General features: G+C 44.9%; 1 protein-coding gene across 8 annotated transcripts in view; it reads left to right on the plus strand.

Moving 5' to 3' along the window:
- Positions 1-18,978, plus strand: part of FLNA (filamin A) — a 1,106,834-nt gene that overhangs the window by 914,991 nt on the left and 172,865 nt on the right. For all 8 annotated transcript variants that reach the window (XM_044080337.1, XM_044080332.1, XM_044080334.1 and 5 more), the window contains 2 exons: positions 11,802-11,939; positions 12,972-13,087. In XM_044080337.1, coding sequence (XP_043936272.1) covers positions 11,802-11,939; positions 12,972-13,087 — 254 coding nt within the window. The remainder of the gene's footprint in view (positions 1-11,801; positions 11,940-12,971; positions 13,088-18,978) is intronic.

Here is an 18,978-nt window from a genome sequence, read left to right on the forward strand (position 1 = left end):
TCAAGGTAATAAGTACTGTAGGAGCAAGTGCTAGGTTTAACAGATAGAGAATAGTCTACTTGGAGTCAAGTAGAGATGATCTTTTTAGTTACAGGATACGCTGATTTGATCAGTAGTATAGTTCGAGGAAGGTAGTTTTAAGGGAAAATTTGAAGAGTGGACTTTAGGTAGCCCGAATAGTTTAAACCTGCTTAACCGGCGCTGCCCTAGTGTGCAACAGTGGAGGCTCCGCGCTAAATCGCGCCAAAGCGTGCTTTATAGCAGGGGGCTGGAAAAGACAGGAAATGACCCAAAATGGCCAATAAACTACAAGTTACTGCCTTAAACCACTCCTCTGAGGACAAACAGGCAGCTCAGTACTCCCTACTCCCACTAGTGAGTAAAGAAACTACCCCTTGACCAAACAAGGAAAATGGAGAAAACAGGAACCAAGACATCTTGCAGTACAAAGCGAAAGTGGTGTACTTGCTGTCCAGACAATGACAGTGCTGTAGCTGCAGTTTAGGAGTGTTGTAGCATGCGTTTCTACTGGCCTGATGTGCTTTTGAGGATTAGCTAGAGTCAGACTTGACGCACTGTAGCTGCTTTTATGAAAGCTTTGCTGGGCTTTTGTCCTAAGACTTGAGTTGTCTGTGGGTGTACATCACAAGGAAATCCATTGACGTAAGCCCCACTGTCATGATGTGGTATGAGGTGTCTGGACCTGGGCTGAGAAAAATGGTCTTGCTGTAGCCAGACATTCATATTTGCATACATTAGGTAGACCCTCCCTCGGGAGCATTCTTCCTGAATAACATTGAATTTCAGCTTGTGTGCAAAGTTACTAGAACCACCTTTCTTGTACTGCAAATGCATTGTGGGAGATCTGTTTGAGACTAATCTGTTGCATGTTTCTGCAAGTGGCTGGATTCAAACTGGTATTGAGGTCTTGGAGAGTGACCTCTGTCTAGGAAATTGCTGTTGTACTCAGCCAGAATTTAGGAGTGGGAAGGATGTTTTGGTGGGCACGTCAATTTTTTAAATTCCATTAACATTTTGAGCCAGATTTACTCATTTTGGCAGTACTTTGGTTGTCCAGAAATTATAGCAGTTTCCAATTTAGCTAGTTCCCCTCAGCCAGTAAGGGGAGCTGGCTTTGCTTTGTTTCTTGGGGTATATTTCTCCTGGCAAATAGGTTTTATTCACAGGCCCTGTGGTAATTTTGTGCAAGTTTAGATGGACAGATCTCAATCTAGCCTTACCCAAATCCCCTTCATGTTGGACAGGTAGGTGTATAGAAGTGCTAAGTAAAGTATCTCGGCATGTACCAAGAATGCTTGCCAGAGTGTAGGAATTTCAGCGAGAAGCTGACCAAGTGTGGTTGGAGATGATCCAACCATTTGCCCTTCAAGGACCTTTATTTTCTAGATCAACTGATAAAACGTGCGTCTTCCAGAGCATTTTGCAATCTTTTAATGGTTAAAGATTGTGTATTTAAGTTTTATGGCTGCGGTACATGAATTGACCTTGTGATGGGGGATGTACACTTCAGCCTGACCTAGGCTGACTGACCGGTGGCTTCTGTGTAAAACACTTCAATCTATCTCCTTCATTCACCCTCATGAAGGTCTCTGATCTGGCAATCTGATCTGGCTCAGTCAATTCCACAGACTTGCATCAGGCTCTCAAGCTTCTCCCTCATACCCAGAATACCCTACTTCCACCCCAACTACCTCATATCTTGTTTGCTGCTCAGAATGGTGAGACAGATTCCCCCTTTCAAACTGTTAGCTGGTTTTGAAAATGTTTTGCAAGTGCCCTTGGCCTTTCGCATGTGTGCGACTTGCCTGTCACCTTTCCTCAAAAAAAAACTTGGTGATTAGTTATAGCTTAGTTTAAACTTCAGCTTGAGTTTGTTTAGATTTAGACTAAATATAGTTATATACTTAGTGAAGCCTTGTTCGGTTGTCTGCACTGTTTTTGGTGGGTTAGTGTTTGCTATGTTAGACCGGTTCCAGGCTTTAAACGTTTAAATTTGAGCATAAAATCCCCAACCAGGATGCCCACAAGGACTGCATGTATTGCCTAGGAGCTAATCATTTAATTGCAGAGTTCCATCTGTGCAGCTTTTAACTCTCTCTGGCTTTAGCCAACAGAACTTATCTTAAGGGGCCTTCTTCCATCTGAGGTTCAGACCCCTTCTCAGGCTTCTACCTCCTCAGCTTCCACTAAAGAGTCCAAAATGAGGTACCTCCCTGATTCCCCAAGGGATGCTCCAGACTAGAGACCAAGAAATCAGTGGATTCTCAGATCACTGAAATCGGCTCCCCTCTCAGATCCTAAAGTTCCCTCAGTTCCAGGGTTGATTAAAATTTCTGCAACTCTGTTAATCTGTTCCAGCTTCAGATCCTACTCCTGTAGATCAGAGGGCTTGGAAGTCCCCAGCTGTCTCCTACAGGTCTAAGCAGTTCAGACCACCATAGTCCGCTTCATCTAGGTCCTCTAGAAGCTTGTCTGAGACTGACGTGGACAGTTTGAGATTTAAGACCCAGATTCAGTTGGGGTAGTCTCTGCTCCGTCCTGTCTGGGATCCTGAGCTGTCCCAGTCACCTATCAGTACGCCTTCTCTGATCTCTGGCTTCAGAGCCTATGGATGTAGGACTGCCATGCTTCTCGGCATAGAGAAAATTTTCTTGACCTGTGAATGCCCTTTACTACCCTGCTCCAGTCCTTTTGGAGCAAAGTTTGAGACCTGGCATCAGTGCTGGGTCCAGGGGATTGGGATAAGTTCCTTGGTCTTCCCTGCCCTAGGGTGTTTTGGCACTAGTAGCTCTGGTCCAATCTGTTCTGGTGGCTGTGATCTTGTGCAAGTCCATCCTGTTTTTCCTTGGTAGCTTTTGCTGTGGGAAAACTGGATAGGACTTTGAAGTGGTGGAAAGGGTTTTCTCCTGGGTTGGAGAGTTGACTGTACAGGTTTCTCAATCCGCCCTGTACCTCCATCGGATCCAGGCTTTACTCTGTCATCCTGCCAGGAGTCTTCCTGTCCCTAGCAGCTTTCAAGATATCCTGTTCAGGAGGGATCCCCTTCTTACGATACTTCCCCAGAATATCTGGCTGAGGAAGTCCCTTTTAAAGAGGACTTCAAGGAAGAGTAATGTCTCCTTTTGCAAGTCCTTAACCAAGGATACTGATTTTGATGGGGGGGGAGGGTCCCCTCTATCCCCACCTGAAGATGTGTCCTTCAGAGAAGCATGTCACCATGCGTGGAAGGAACCTGACAAGCCTATTACCAAACTGCCTGGTAGGTTTTTAGTGCTCCCTTCAGGAAACATTGAAGTAAGGGTCCTGTGACCAGTGACGTGCTGGCCACTAAAAGCTGATAGAAACTGCCATCTGCCGAACAAGGAGTCCAGAGAGTTGGACAGAATTGGGAAGCACATTTATGTCGCTAACTTTTGCACCGAGGTTGCTGAACTACCTAGCTCACTTCACACTGCTGCAGAAAAATCTGATTAAGGAACTCTACTTCTGTCTGAGCCCATGCCTGCAGAGGAATTTGAGTTTATCCCAAGCTGTCCACTTTAATCTATCGCCAGTTTCTCTGAGGTTAATCTCCCTTGCCACAGAGGGCTCCTCATAAGTAGCAGTTTCAGGACTTCCCCTAAGGAGGCATTGTCTGGATGAGGCTGTGATTTTTCAGAGCCCTTTTAAGGCATTTTGTCAGTGCCAGTTACAATGGCTCCTGTCTTTGGCCCATCAGAGACACTTACTTGCAGCGAAAAGGACAGGAAAACCTTTTTTTGCTGTTGGAATCAGGTTTTCTACCCCCCACCCCCAGAAGTTGCTGTTGGAATCAGGTTTTCTACCCCCCCACCCCCAGAAGTTGTCCTCCAGGAACCAATGGAGTAAGATGTGGTTTCAAGTCCTAAGGGCCTTTTCAGGACCTGCGCAGAGCCCTCCTCAGGAGGCAGAGGAGGGTTTGGCAAACACCACTGTAGAGGGAGGGGGTGTCTGCAGAACCAGGGCTTTTGGGAACCCCCTTCCAATAAGGCCTGCCAGCATTCCTGAAGTGCTGTTTGAATCTGGAGGCAGTCGGTCAATTAGCTTTGCACCCTGAAGCTTGGACCCAATTGACCCAAAACTGCTGGGTGTGAAGAGTGCTATCCAGAGGCTGTTATTCCCTCTCCTCCCCCCTTCTCAATCCAAAATCCTTCCCAGTGTGGCACCCAGTCAGAGGAAGCAGGCAGCATAGGAAATTCAGCTGTTAAGAGTCATCCAGGAAGTCCCAGCAAAACAGAGGATTAGGAACCTACTGCCACTTTTTGGTGCCGAAAAGGCAGGGGGACCCAAGACCAATTCTGAATCTCTGCAAGCTAAACAAATATCAAGAAGGCAAAGTCCCAAATGGTTGCAGTTCGGTCCATTCTGCCTGTGTTGCACAAAGACAATTGCATTTGCTCAATTGTACGTGTCCTTGAGATCTCGCTTCAATATAGATTCTAGGAGATGCGCGCTTCCAGATGGGAGCCACTACCAGTTCAGAGCACTGCCATTGTCTCAGCACAGCCCCCCAGGTGTTCACCAAATGCATGGCAGTGGTAGCCACTCATCTGAGGCTCAAAAGATTAAGTGTTTCCATATTTGGATGATTGGCTCCTAACCGCTCCCACGAAGCACTGACTAATCCAAGCCAGAGTTCTTACTCCAGTTAACTTCCACACTGGGCATCCCCAAACCATGTGCAGTACAGAATTTGGAGTTCATAGGCTCGCATCTCAACACATAGAATGGTCATTCAGTGTGAGGGGATAGAAACTGGGGAATCTGGTACGACAGCTCTTTGCACTACAAGCTCAACAGCTTGAATGATCCTGCAGGTTCTGCGGTCTGCAGCCATCCTGTTGGTTACCCTAGCAAGGCTTTTCATGTAGCTGCTAGTCAGTGGGTCCATCCGGTCTCTTCCTTGATGTCCTATTCCCATGTTGCACAATGTGGGGAAATAAGTGACGTCTGCATGCACCAGCCCTCGGAACTTCTCAGCCGCCAAACTAACAGTGTTCCTGCTATCCAGGCAGTCTGATTTAAGAGAAATCAGACAAGTGCCCCATTGGGGATATTTCAGGCATTTTATTTAATGCCTGTTCATGTCCTCCAGAAAGGGAAAGTGTAAAGTGTGGCAGCCAGATACCCAGCAAGGATCCCCAATATCAGTGTCTCTTCTGTTTAGGTTGGTCACACGACTAAAAGCCCTAATCCATTTCTCAGGCATTTTGTAACAAAACCTTGTTCAGCCATCTGCATATGCACAGTCTCTACCTAGAAAATCAACGACTAAAGAAAATAGCCTTTTGTATGGATGGTTCTGCTGACATACCTGCTGAACCGCCAAAAATGGCCAAGACTACCAGGCCTACCTGTACCGCTGCCCCTCCTGTGCCAGACCCTCAGCCTGTGGCTGACTTAGGCCTGGTAGAGGATCCAGGCTCCGCCGCTTTGGAGTTGGTGGGTACCTCCATGGAAGCTGCACAATTCTGTGCAGAGGCGCCTTGAGAAAAAAAGGAAGCATCTCTTCTCCTGAAAGCATGCCAGATTAGCAGGCCTTCAGCCAAAGTTTTTAATGCTTTCATTTCCTTGCACCCCTCCACTACTTCTACGATGCCGCCTCCTACTCTGAGCCCAAGGCCTCAAACATCTGACCCACCCATAAGGGAAGAGGATTTTGTTTTATTTTTCATCTTGGGAATCACTCTCCTATACCCCTTAGTTTCCTTCTCCCTTGGGGTATGGCTCCCCAGAGGAAGAATCCATTGACCCAGCCTCCCCAGCTGAGGATTTTCCCTTTGGGGAAACCATTGCCAAGATGAGAACACATCAGTGTTTGAGAAATGAGGGCAATTCTCCTGGCTCTTCGGGCCTTCCAAACTTATCTACAATAGGAATCTCAAGTTCTTTACAGACAATACCACAGTGCTGTGGTATCTCAACAAACGTGGGGGGGGGGGGGTCCAAATCTTACTTTGCAGATTAACTCGCCTAGTGTGGGAACTGGCTGCCTCCCAGGGAGTTGCCCTGCAGGCGGTCTACATTCCTTCACTGCAGAACGCCCAAGCAGACTTGCCCGGCAAATCCATCACAACAAATGGATCCTGCACAGGGATGTTTTCTTGGACCTGGTCCACCGGTGGGGTACACCTCAAATAGACCTGTTTGCCTCCCCCAACAGGCAACTTCCTTACATTTGCACCAGGCTTCCACACCCTAAGGCAATGGCAGCAGATGCTTTGTCAATCTCTTGGAAAGGGAAGTTTCTGTATGCATTCCCCCTCTTCCCACTTGTACAGAATGTCTTGTTGAAGATTCAGCAGGACAGACTAAAAATCTTGCTGGTGACTCCCTACTGGCCAAGACAGCATTGATTCCCTCTACTACAACTGTCCAAGGGCAGTCTTCAAGTTATCTCTGAGTGGACCTTCTCACACAGCACAAGGGATTCCCATATCCACCCACAGTGGCAGTTGCTGCATCTCACCCTGTAGCTGATGGATTCTGATTCCCATAGGATACCTTTACAATGAGGACGTGCTTGCTGTCCTGCAGGAGGCCAGGAAACCAAATACAACAAAATCTTGCCTTTCTAAGTGGAAGAGATTTTCTATATGTCGTCTCAAGACACTTGATCCACTTGCTAGCAAGACCCCTCTAGTTTTGTCTTACCTGTGTGAACTATTGCAGACAGGTTTGGGCTACGCTTCCATTAAAGCCCACTTATTCTCCATTTCAGCATGCTTTCCTCTGGATCCCCCCTGGTGTCCAGACTACCAGCCAAGTTATTCCTTAAAGGGATTTTTCACCTGAGACCCCAGGAAGCAATCTCCATCCCCATTGGGTCTCTGCTACATTTTGGAAAAGCTTACGCTTCCTCCTTTTGAGCCAGCAGACAGATTCCCTAAAACACTACATGGAAAGCAGCGTTACTCCTGTCCTTCACCTCAGCCAGAAGAGTCTGAGCTACAAGCCCTCATGGCTATTCCGCCTTTCCTGGTATTCCACACTGATGGGGTTACTCTTGGAACTAATCCTTCCTTCATGCCCAAGGTAGTGCATGCTCTTTCCTTAAATCAAGCCATCCACCTTTCTACCTTCCCTAACTCGCAGGGGGACAGTGAGAGAGTACTCCATTCTCTGGATGTGCACAGACCACTTGGGATTTTACCTGCACAAAACCAAATCCATCGGACAGGTTCACCAGCTCTCTTTCCATCCCAGGGCCCTAGGGAGGGCAGTAACCAAAGTTTCAACCTGGATTTCCAAAGCTATACCTTCTGCTACCAATTCCATGGGAAATCCATGCAGGGAACTGTTAAAGCACACTCCATCATGGCTTTGGCCTCCTCAGAAGCCTTTTTCAGAGGTTTGGACACCTACCATTCTTGAAGCAGCCACTTTATCAGTGCACACCTTCACCAAACACTACAAGTTGGATCATATTTCCAGTGCCAAGGCAGACCTTGCAGGGCTATCCTTCCTGGAGACCACCTCTAGACAACCACCCACTTCTCAGTGAGCTTTGGCACTCACCCATATGTGATGAATACTGCAACATTGGGATAAAAGGACATAGAAAAGTTGTGTAAAATCTTAACTGTAGATGTCCTCTTCCATGTTGCAGTATTCCTTCCCACCCACCTACCCCTCCTGTTATCCGCCATTTCCCTTTCAGGGTGGCACAGGGCTGGCATTACCCTTGCTAGTACTGGTTCCGACTGGGGCTTACAGTTCTGAGGGCTGGTGTATGCAACTTCACTTTTATGGCCCACGTGCTAGCTACGTCAGATTTCCCAATCACCATACAGTGAAAACTTTTGTATACTGGCCGGACATTTGAGTAGCAAGAGGAGAAAACCCAAATGTGATGAATACTGCAACATGAAAGAGAGGGACATCTGTTATGGTAAGATTTTGCACTTTTGCATCAAGCGGACTCCCATCTGTAGGAATCGTCTGTTCGTGGCTCCAGTCGGACAATGTTATCCTCTGCAGAACACTTTTGAACAGTCCCCCTTTAGCCACCGTGACCACAGATGTGTCCCAGTTTGGGTGGGAGGGTATTACAGTGGGAAGATGGTCAAGATATGTGCCCCCCCCCCCCCCATGAGATCAAGTTGCATATCAAAGTTCTAGAGATGAGGGCAGTCCCAGTGTTGCAAGCCTTTCAGGATGTCCTTCCTCTGGGGACTGTTGCACTACACTTCATGTCAGTTGTCTGGTACCTCAACAAGCAGGGAGGAATCCCTTCTTACCCCTATGCAGGGAGGCTGAGCGTGTGGGAATGGGTGATCTCCCTCTTCAGTCTTCTGGATGCAACATGCACTCTGGGGAAAACCAACAATATGGCGGACACTCATCAGGTCTCCTCTGATTCTGCACAAGTGGTTCCTCAATCACTAGTGAACATTATCTTCTGCAGTTGGGGGGGTTAGTCTTGCTGTGACCTGTGCTTTCCCCATAAAGTGCAGAAAGTTTTTTTGCTCTGATTCCTCTCCAGGGAGGCTCCAAGGGATGCTGTAGTCCACAGTTGGCCCCCAGAGTCTCCTGTATGCTTATTCTTCTCTCCATCTCATTCCCAAGGTTTTTTCAGAAGACTAGTGGATTGAAGAGCTCAGTCATTTCCCCCCTTTCTGACCTCACCAAGTGTGGTTCCCCTTCCATTGGTCTCATCTGAAGTATCCCACTTGGAGACTGGAGCCCACTGTATCTTTCTAATGGAGTCCAACACCCCAACCTTCGAACCCTGTAATTGACACACTGGCTTCTCCACTTTCAACCTTAGTCCAGGCTTCAGTCCCCAGTTCAGAAGTGTCAAAATGATTCCCACTAAGAAGTCTAAAACAGCAAGTGGGAAGATTTGATGTCTACTACAGACTGGAACATTGACCCTTTTAAGCGTCAGTTGTTGCAATTTCTCAGTATATTTTTTTTCTAGGACACTGCCAGCTGCCATTTCTAATTTTCATACAGCAAGTCAGGTTAGTTCATTGTTTCCAGCCCGTTTGTATAAATCCTTCATGAAGGACATCTTAAGGCCACCCATTGGGGATCCTTCCCCACTTTGGGGCCTTACTTCTACAGGCTTTGATACAGACCTTTTGAACCTGTAGCTGGCTACTTTTTGAAATGGTTTGTCCTGGAAAATGGTGGCTGTTACATCTGCCAAGAGGGTTTCTGAGCTTCAGGCTCAGTCTTCTAAGCCCCCCTTGCATCTCATTCCATAAAGATAGTGACTTTACATACTAACCCTTCATTTATGCTTAAGGTAGCTACAGAAAGCAGTATCAGTCCATTCAGCTTTCAGAGTTTTTTTCCTCAAATTCTTACAAAGGGGAGTATGTCCACTTATCATAGACTGTTCTGTTTTTACCTACACAGAACTAAACTACAGACAGTGTAATGGTTTTTATAGCTTTTTTTTTTCTCTGCTAGACTTAGTCGAGCAGCAAATTACCTTAGAAAAATGGATTTCAGATTGCATTTCCTTCGTTTATTCTTCCAGAGGATTACAGTTGCCTAAACCTAAGGTGCACTGTACCAGAGCTATGACTACATCCTGTGGTGTTTATGCCAGAACTTCTATTGATGACATTTGTGCAGCAGCCACTTGGTCTAGTACAAGTTGGATGTAATTTCCAGGAGCTAGGCTTCCTTTGACTTGATGGTATTTTGGTATGGCCTTCCATGAGGGCCATCCAAGGTTCTCGTATCTGGGGATTCTAACCCTGTCATGAGGGTGAATAAGACTGGTTAAAAAGTTGTCTTGCCATAACTTGGCATCTGTTTTCCTTCATTCATCCTCACCTTCCCACCCAACTATCTCCCTGCCGTTCTGGAGGAACCTGGATGACTCTGACTTTTGCGTCCTGTCTGAGCCTAGTCTGCTGTTTGAGGTTTGAATGTGGCATGTTTGGATTTGGCAAACTCTGAGGTAATTGGGTGGTAGGGTATTGTGGGCTTGAGGGATGGGCTTTATGATGACTTCAGTCTGTGGAAGTGGCCAAGCTGGATCCTAGGGTCTGATCAGAGACCCTGTCCTGAGGATGAATGAAGAGAGATGCCAAGTTATGGTAAGACGTACAACTGTCTGCTCTGTTTTGAGCCTGCTTTAACTTCCATGCATTTCCATTTGGGTGATATCTGCTAGAAAGTCAAGCTGATGGAAATATTCTGATCAGCTCAGTTTTTTGATGTACCCGAAGACTGTTTCCTTTCTAAAGATCCAAGGTATTTGGAAACCATGTTAGTTTCTACACACAGCCACAGAACTTTGTCTGTTTCAATTTTTTTTTAATGCAAGTGGCTCCAGTTTTTAAATTTTCCAAAAGTAATCCTTTGGTTTGAGAAGCTGCTAACCAGCCTGCAGTGCTTTATGAGAAGTTGTGCCACCAGACAGCTTTGTATTTTGCAGACCTTTGACTTCAGGTTGGATTGTGACTTTTTCTAGAAATGTTTGTAGCACACAGTAGTGCTACTGGTATTTTGCTAGCTTTTGAAGTACCATAGTTTTGATTTGGTTCCTTGCAGGATTTCCTTTGGCAGTGTTGTAACAGTTAAGCTGACCCAATCAAACATTTAAGCTCATTTGTCATGCATAGTCATATTTTGCACTGGTGGCTAGTTGTATTGGTACTCTTTAACAAACTAATCCTAATTTTTTAAATGTACTGCAGATGCTTATGTTTTCTACCCCATTCACTTTTTGTATTTTTCTTAAAAGCCTTTTACAAACCTGTCTTATTCAGAGTACGTCTTATTTGTATATGGGCTTTGTGGTCTTAGTATTCAATTTGTGAATTCATTCTTTAAGTCTGTTGCAGGCGGCAAGAGCTTACTGGTCTAGCATAGCATGCATGTGCTTTAGATGGTAGGCTTGCTGCAGAGGCAGTGTCCCAGGATGCAGCACTCTTGTATACAAAAGTTCCCTTAAAGATGCATGCATGGTGACTGCTTTCCATTTTGGAGACTGATCAGGTGTGTTTGTCTTTGTACAAGATGGTGTAATTTGCAGATCTTCTGCAGCAGTGCATGATGGGAGCAATATGAATCTTCCTGAGTGATATACTAGGAGCAGGGGGAAGGATTTCTGACTGGATTCATTAGTGACCCAGCCAGAATGGGGAAGAGAAATGCAGCCTGCTTGAGTTTGGGGGTTGATGGGGAGGGTTGTACTCAGTGGTGCAGTAGGTGTTAATCGCTGCTCATGCTTTGAGGTGAGAAGCTGTGCTAATTAGAGGGACATCCCACCTCTACATTTTGTTGAATGCATCTGGAAGATGGGGACTTAATAAAAATTTCAAACCACAGCTTAATGGCTGAATGATGACCCCTGCCTGGTGTACTGATTTTGGACAGCCTACCAGGAGGGTGCCAATAGAGTGGCTGGGGAAAGATTGTGTAAAATTTCTTCTAAGCACACCTTTGTATTTTGAGGTCTGACCCACGTGAAAGAACTGTCTGGTGAGGCTTTGTCATAATGTTCATTGCATTTCTGGGGAGCAAGGGTGATTGCAGGAAAGTGTACTAGTGCAGACACTGCCCTACAGTAACTGTTAGGGTTGCAGTCTGCAGTTTCAATTCATCTTCAATACAGTAATGGGAAATTTAACTGCTGTTTGCTTGTAGCAGATTGTTTCAAGCCACCTCTCAAATTCAAGAAATGAAAGTTTAATATAGAGGTACAGTACATTTCTAAATTTGTGTTCTGATTTCAAGGATTCTTCACATTGATTGCTTTTTATCCCTTTTTCCACTGCCAAATCTGCCATCTGCAGCGGAATTTAGTATCTGGACACGTGAAGCTGGAGCAGGCGGTTTGTCCATTGCTGTTGAAGGACCTAGTAAGGCGGAGCTTGCATTTGAAGACAGGAAGGATGGGTCCTGTGGGGTATCGTACATTGTCCAAGAGCCTGGTAAGTAGAGGGATTTCTCTTCCATCTGTTTTGAATATTTTCTTTTTCTAGGTTATAGTATTTTTCATGCCTATAAATTATTTTTTTTTTCTAGTAATGACTGGTAATGAACAGACCAGCTCTTTGTTAACCATGATTTCACCTTTTGTTTTCTTTCTTTTCACTTCACCTGTTACATTAATCAGAAAACTCATCTTTGACAGCTTAGAATTTTTAACTGATTTATCTTGACTTCAGCAGTGCTATGTGTTTTGTAAATGGCAACTGTAGTGCAATCCCTTTAAATTATTTTCAGCCCAGTAGTGTTCACAAGATCTTGAAAAGTTGGTTCCAGGTAGTCATTGCCTGGTTATGAAAGTACTTTGTGTCAAAATCTCTTGGAAAGAGTTCCATTACAATCCAAATGTTGCTGTTCTTGGACCTGATCAGCCTGGTCAATGCCCTGATGTAGCTGGATCCTTCTATTGGTGACTTTAGCCACATCATCAAAGAACAGCTTGTTTTAAGTTCGATTAGCTTATGTAGGTTTTGATTACTTTGACCAAGCAAGATGCTGTGGATGTACTTAAATGGGTTGTGATCCAGAGCCACTTTGTGGTAGTTACTTTGAACTATGGTAGTAAGTTGCCCCCCCCCCCCCCAAGGTGCTGAACCCATAAACTGTCACGAATAGTAGTGTTCAGTTTCCTAACTCTGGCTTTAATTTGTCTGCAAGTTATCAGACCTCTCAGCTACAGCAATGTGCATTTGCAGCTCTGAGATGCTGGTTCACTTGGCTGTGTTGCCATAAGGTGGTGAGCCTGTTCTTATGGGAAATTGCTACTATATTCAGTACAGTGGTGAGTTGGAGTGGCCCAGGAATGTTTGGATGAAAACGTTGTGCAGACTGTGCACAAATTTCATAGTTGCAGCATTCCATGACTTAAACATACTTTGTCAATGTATTGCACAACCTACTGTTTACAGGAGAAACTGACTTGTGGCTCAGGCAAGTGTCTCCATTACTCATGCAACTTTTTTTTTGTTTTACAGGTGATTACGAGGTTTCCATCAAGTTCAATGAGGACCATATACCAGACAGTCCTTTCATTGTTCCTGTGACGTCGCTCTCTGATGATGCAAGGAGACTCACTGTTGCTAGTCTTCAGGTGAGGCATTGAGAAAAACATTAGACATCATGAGCCTCTCTAATTGGCCATGCAGGTCCCCACCCTGAGTCAGCAGTACCAGTGTGTACAACAGTGACAAGTCTGTGTACAGTACCTTTTAACTGACAAGTCCGCCTTAAGGGTTTAGTTTGTGTGGACATAAGCCTGCCAGCTGTAATGGCCCACTTTTCTGTGGATGATTCAGAATTCCTTTTTGAATTGGGGAGGGGTAACTATCTGGTGGGGGGGGGGGCAAAAAACTGATGCAGCTTCCTTTAAAGGACTGATACTCTACTTGGGGGGGGGGGGTATTTTTTCACCGTAGGCCAAAGTCTTTATTTCAGCACATTAAATGGTATTGGAGATGAAATGTTTACTGAGTGATGAGCCGTTTGGCTGTATTTGGAATGTCTTGGAGCTGGAGACTTTCTAAAGCATGTTTTACGTAACATCAGAAATATGCCGATACAGATCTCTAGATTCACTTGCTGCTCACTTAGTGGTGTATTTACCTGCAAGACCATAGGATGTGGTTACATTCAATGTTTTTCTTGTGCCTTTCTTAAAGGCTTTTAACAGTAACAATTTTTTTCAATAGTTTGCAATTAAACAGCTAAAGCTTTAAAGAGGGAGAAGATTCTTAATACTGCTTTCCTTTTTTTTTCTTCCTTTTGTGACTTTGTGGCGTAGACTGGTCTGTGGTCTTTCTATGACTCTTTTTCAAGAAGACACCAAAGGCCAGTTGTATTAGACCTTAATATTGCTAGAAGATGGATTTTGTTTTCTTTAACTCTACTTTGTCCAAGTAGAAGCAAAAGTTTGGCTTCAGTTGAGCCCATCCGTGTCTAAGCTCACGCTCCCATTATGGATGGCATGGTCTCAGGAACAGCACATTTCCATCAGTTAGCTAAATGGATAGGCCTAGTATTTAGGGATATTTACAATAGCTGGTCACTCAACAGTATTAAAAAAATAAAAAATTGGAGAGTGGGCTATGTGCCATGTTTTATTTTATTGGGGGGGGGGGTTGGCCTTGATTAATTTTGTGATAGGTACTCTGTTTCTGTGTATCCAGAAGATTTAGTGTTTTGTAGCTTTCCATCTTAACTGATTACAGTAATTGATTTGGGGAACTGGGGGGAGGGGGGCTGTAACAGTTTAATTGTATGGACCTGTGGCCTGCAAAAGGCAAGATTTTAAAGATGTTTCCTAACTGTGCCTAGGTGTGAGCTTTTCAGTTGGGAATTATGATCCATCTTTGCCATGCTGAACCGTTTCCTATAACATCTTTCTTGCTTCTCCCTCTTTAATCCATTTAGTTGAAAAAGCAGGTAAGCGGAGCAAATTTGTCTAAAGTTGGTATCTGTCAAGTGTCTAAAATTTTTCAGTGTAAAATTTGTTTTCTGTGGACCCCATCTGGAAGAGCAGAGAGGGTTGTGGAGGGCAGAATTTTTCAGTAAGTTTTCAGTGTTGGTACAAAGGCTTTTCACTTCAGCATCATATTAATGTTTCTTGGTCGGTTGCCTCTAACTTTGCTGTAATGGTCTTTTTAATGATGTCCTTTTCTGCTGCAGTGGACTTTTTTAGCAGCCAGAATTTTAGTAATGCTGGACCTCTTGTATAATTTGCAGACTCTCTTCCTAGAGTGGTGTACTTGACCATGTTTAGTGGCCATCTCATTACTGTGGAACACACTTAAACCACCAAGGATTTGTTTTGTGACATTCAGAAGACTTCTAGAGTGCAGAGTCTTTTTTTCTTTGCAGCAACAGTGCTTGCCATTTTGAACCTGCATTGCATTACTGTGGGTTAGACACCAGCACACTTGGTGGAAAACCAAAATGAATCCCCATCTTCTGGTGGAATAAATCTAGCAAGGTGAAAGGGCTTGGTTGCCACCCCATGATGTTTATCGTGTTACACTGCTGCAGTCATTACACTTGGGTTATCCTGCCGTCAGGTCCTGCAGTCTGCCAGAGTTCCAAAGTCTTGGTCTGGCATCTGTTGCTGTCGCTTCTTTCCTGACGTCAGTGCGCCAGGGGGTATACAAGATGCATCTGACGCCATTTTCTTCAGTCTTTCTTGCCGCTCGGTGCCCGAAGCAAAAGCAGTTTGCAAGTGCCGGTCGGCTGACTCCTGAGATTTTTGAAGTCTAATTTCAGATCCGAAGTCTTCAATAAAGCTAAGTACCCTGTTGGGGAAACTTTTTTCTTGCCTCAGACCGATGTCAGAAAAAGTTAATAATGGTATTTCTTGTGGGAAGCAAATGCCTCATAAGGACTTCCACTCTTACTGTATTCCATGCCTAGGTCCTGACCACGACATCACTAGTCAGTTTTGTGCTAGATTTAATAAATGCACTATAAAACGACGTTTTGATTTTGCTTTGCACTACTTTGGCCGAAGGTTCAATTATACAATGCCGTCGGAACAGACCACAATTCTTAAACGCAAAGACGAGGATAAAGACAGGCATCCGATGTCCAAAACCGACGAAGCCACTTCTAGGCCAGTCGCCGGTTCTCAGTGAGGTGCTTTCGCAGCCCCTGACACCCGCTACCTCAGCCACAGGCCGCCTTTGTCTCCCACGTGGAGAACTAGGCCTCTGAAAACTCAAGGTATTGGGCCTACGGAAACTAATCCCTCAGATGGGTCCGGAGCCGCTGAACAGGCATCAGCTTCTGAGGGTGTTTTCAGACCTTCACAACTTACCATTAAAGTAACAGCAAAGAGAAAACCACCATTAAAGACAAAAGCAACAGCAAAGAGAAAAACACCATTAAAGACAAAAGCAAGTACAGCATTCTCCTGGACAGTCCTCCATGCCTAAGAAACAGATGCTTAAAATGGCTGAAGACCTCGTTACTCTAATCAGGGTTTCCCATCCCCCTCCTGAGAAAAGGCCTAGGCAGGATACGGATTGATTCCTCTGACCAGGTTTCCATTTCCTCTGATTCCTCTTCAGACCAGGGATACTCTCTACCCCCCTGTGAGGACTCTGATGCTGAAGAATCTATCCCTTCAGCCTCTCTTCCTGAGGATTACTCTTTTAGGGAAACTTTACAGACCATGAGGGTGCATTTCCTTTGGGAAAGTCAGGATTATTCAGAATCCAAGAAAAGGCTCAGGGACTTCCTTTTATTGCCTCTGCACAGGCCCCTGGCTATTCAGTCTGTGTTGGATATTGTGGATGATGTGGTCTCTGAATCCAGCTCATCTCCTGGTTCTTTGTCCCCTGCACCAGCCATGCCAGATGGGTATTGTCCCTGACTCACAAGTTTCTTTATAAAAACCCTTCTGCTGACCCAGAAACCATTTCCCAGGGTCCCAAAGGGGTTAAGGCTTCCATTGCAAAAAATCCAGTCCCCTCTGACAGATTCTAGAGCATTGGATAGATGGGGGAAGAAAGTTTACACTTCTGCAACTTTAGCAGTAAGAGCTTTAAATTGCCAGTTTCACATACTTAAGTACCAACAATATTTAATGGCTCAGTTAAAACAGAAAATGCTTGCAAGCTCAGAAGCTCCTGACTATAAAGAAATGCAGGATTTATTGCATGCAGTTGAACAGGTGGGAAAACATACTCTGCAATGTGGTTTTGATTCATTAGAGGCCTCTTGTAGAACTGCAGTTACAGGTTCTGTGATTCGAAGACATGCTTTGTTAAAAGAACAGAGTTTACCTGATTGTGTTAAGGCAAAATTATTGGATGCTCCTTTACAGCATGATACCTTGTTTGGTGTTAAGGCAGAAGAGGTGTTGGAGAATGGAGGATAAAGCTAAATCTATGCAATCAAAGATTTCTTACAGGTATAGCCACCTTGATTTAGCAGAAATTGGCCTACAAAGAATTGGTCCTTTCCAGTGTCAGGCCACAGAGAGGCAGATAGACACCCAAGAGGCAGATCTCAACCCCAGGGCTCTAACAGACTACGACAGTGGGGTACTTCAACCCCAAAAGGTGAGGACAGGTCTCAACCTTAAGGAAACGGTCCCAATGAAAGCTAGCACTTTTTTCTCAATTGGCAAATAATCACCCAAGACAAATGGGTTCTGAATATTGTGTCTCAAGGTTACAGGTTCCACTTTCACACTTTACCAAGGCTTGAAGGAATGCCAAATCTGCCACAAAATCAATGGGTAGAGGCTCAAAAACAAATTTCAGCCCTCATGGACATGAGAGCTATTCAAAAAGTACCCCAGCAGGAACAAGGACAAGGATTTTACTCAAGACCCTTTCTGGTCCCCAGAAAGGACAAAGCCTGGAGACCCATACTAGACCTTTCAACTCAATACTTACCTGGATGTTCCGAAATTCAAAATGTTGACACCAGCTTCTTCCCATGCTGGGCAAGAATGCTTGGCTTGTTACTTTGGACCTCAGAGGCATGTCCCTATCAGACAAGGTTGCAGAAGATACCTCTGATTCAAAGCTGGTACAATGCACTACCAATTCTCTGCACTGCCCTTTGGCTTATCTACTGCGCCCAAGGTCTTTACAAAGTGCCTGGCACCAGTAATTGCATTCTGCAGACAAAAAGGAATTCAAATATATCCATACCTGGACGACTGCCTCATTCAAGCAGAGAGGATATTCTTCTAAAGCATCTGGCGTTTGTAAAAAGGTTGCTATTCTCTAGGGTACACAGTAAACGAAAAGAAGTCAAAACTAGTGCCCTCACAACAGATAATATTCCTGGGTGCCAGCTTAAATACAATGGCCCAGATGGCTCATCTCACACCAGACAAGGACAACTGACTCAATATTTTCAATTACTGGCAAAAAAGTCCCATCTCCCTGCAAGAAAAATTCTGCAGGCCCTGGGAATCATGGCATCCTGCATACTACTACCATATACCAGACTGCATATGAGGAAATTACAATGGTACCTAAAAAGTGTTTGGACTCAACACTCTGTTTAGAAGCAGTAATACCAATAATTCCCTGCCTACAACAGGAGTTTCGATGGTGGGCACAGGCATGTCACCTCAACAAGGGTCAGCCTTTCACTCTACCCATAGCCAGACAGACTCTAACAGATGCTACGGATTACGCCTGGGGAGCACACATGGCAGGAAAATGCATTCAGGGCAAGTGGACCACAGACCAAATGCATCTTCACATCAATCAAAAAGAGAGGTTGGCTGTTCAAAATGCCCTAACAGCTTTCAAGGACCTTCTGCATCCAGGACAATTATTAGACAGACAACGCCACAGTAATGTGGTACATAAGCAAGGGGGCACTCATTCTTATCCCGTATGCAGGTAAGCCATGACCTTGTGGAACACAGCTCTAACTTATCAAGTTCATCTGCAAGCACAATTCCTGCCAGGAAAGAAAAATACTCTGGCAGACTGACTAAGCAGAAATATCATGGACCCTCACGAATGGAAATTGAATCGATAAATTTTCAGCATGGTAACGCAAAAATGGGGATGCCCAGACATAGATCTTTTTGCCTCCCCACTGAATTGCCACTGAATTGCCAACTACAAAAATTCTGCACAAGGACTTGCCACACACAAGCATGGAAAGTGGATGCTCTTTCGTTCAGCTGGAAAAGCCTAAAGGTTTATGCCTTCCCACCATTGCCTCTCCTTTCAAAGGTACTCCTAAAAGCCAGACAAGAAAAACCACAGATGATCCTGATTGCTCCAGACTGGCCACGCCAGCACTGGTACCCAATCTTAAAGAACTTAGCTCAAGGCCCACCATGGATTTTGTCTCAAATTTCACACCTTCTGACTCAACAAAACAATCCGATCCTGCACGGTCAGCTCAAAACCCTAAACCTGGCTGCATGGCAGATTCATTAGTCAAACAGGCAACACCTCTCTCTAAAGCTGTTAGGGATGTCATTTTGGAGGCCAGGAGGCCTAGCACCAGGAA

This window comes from Protopterus annectens, chromosome 8.part0, assembly GCF_019279795.1.
Source record: "Protopterus annectens isolate FY-2018-M chromosome 8.part0, PAN1.0, whole genome shotgun sequence".
In the NCBI taxonomy this organism is placed as follows: Eukaryota; Metazoa; Chordata; order Ceratodontiformes; family Protopteridae; genus Protopterus; species Protopterus annectens.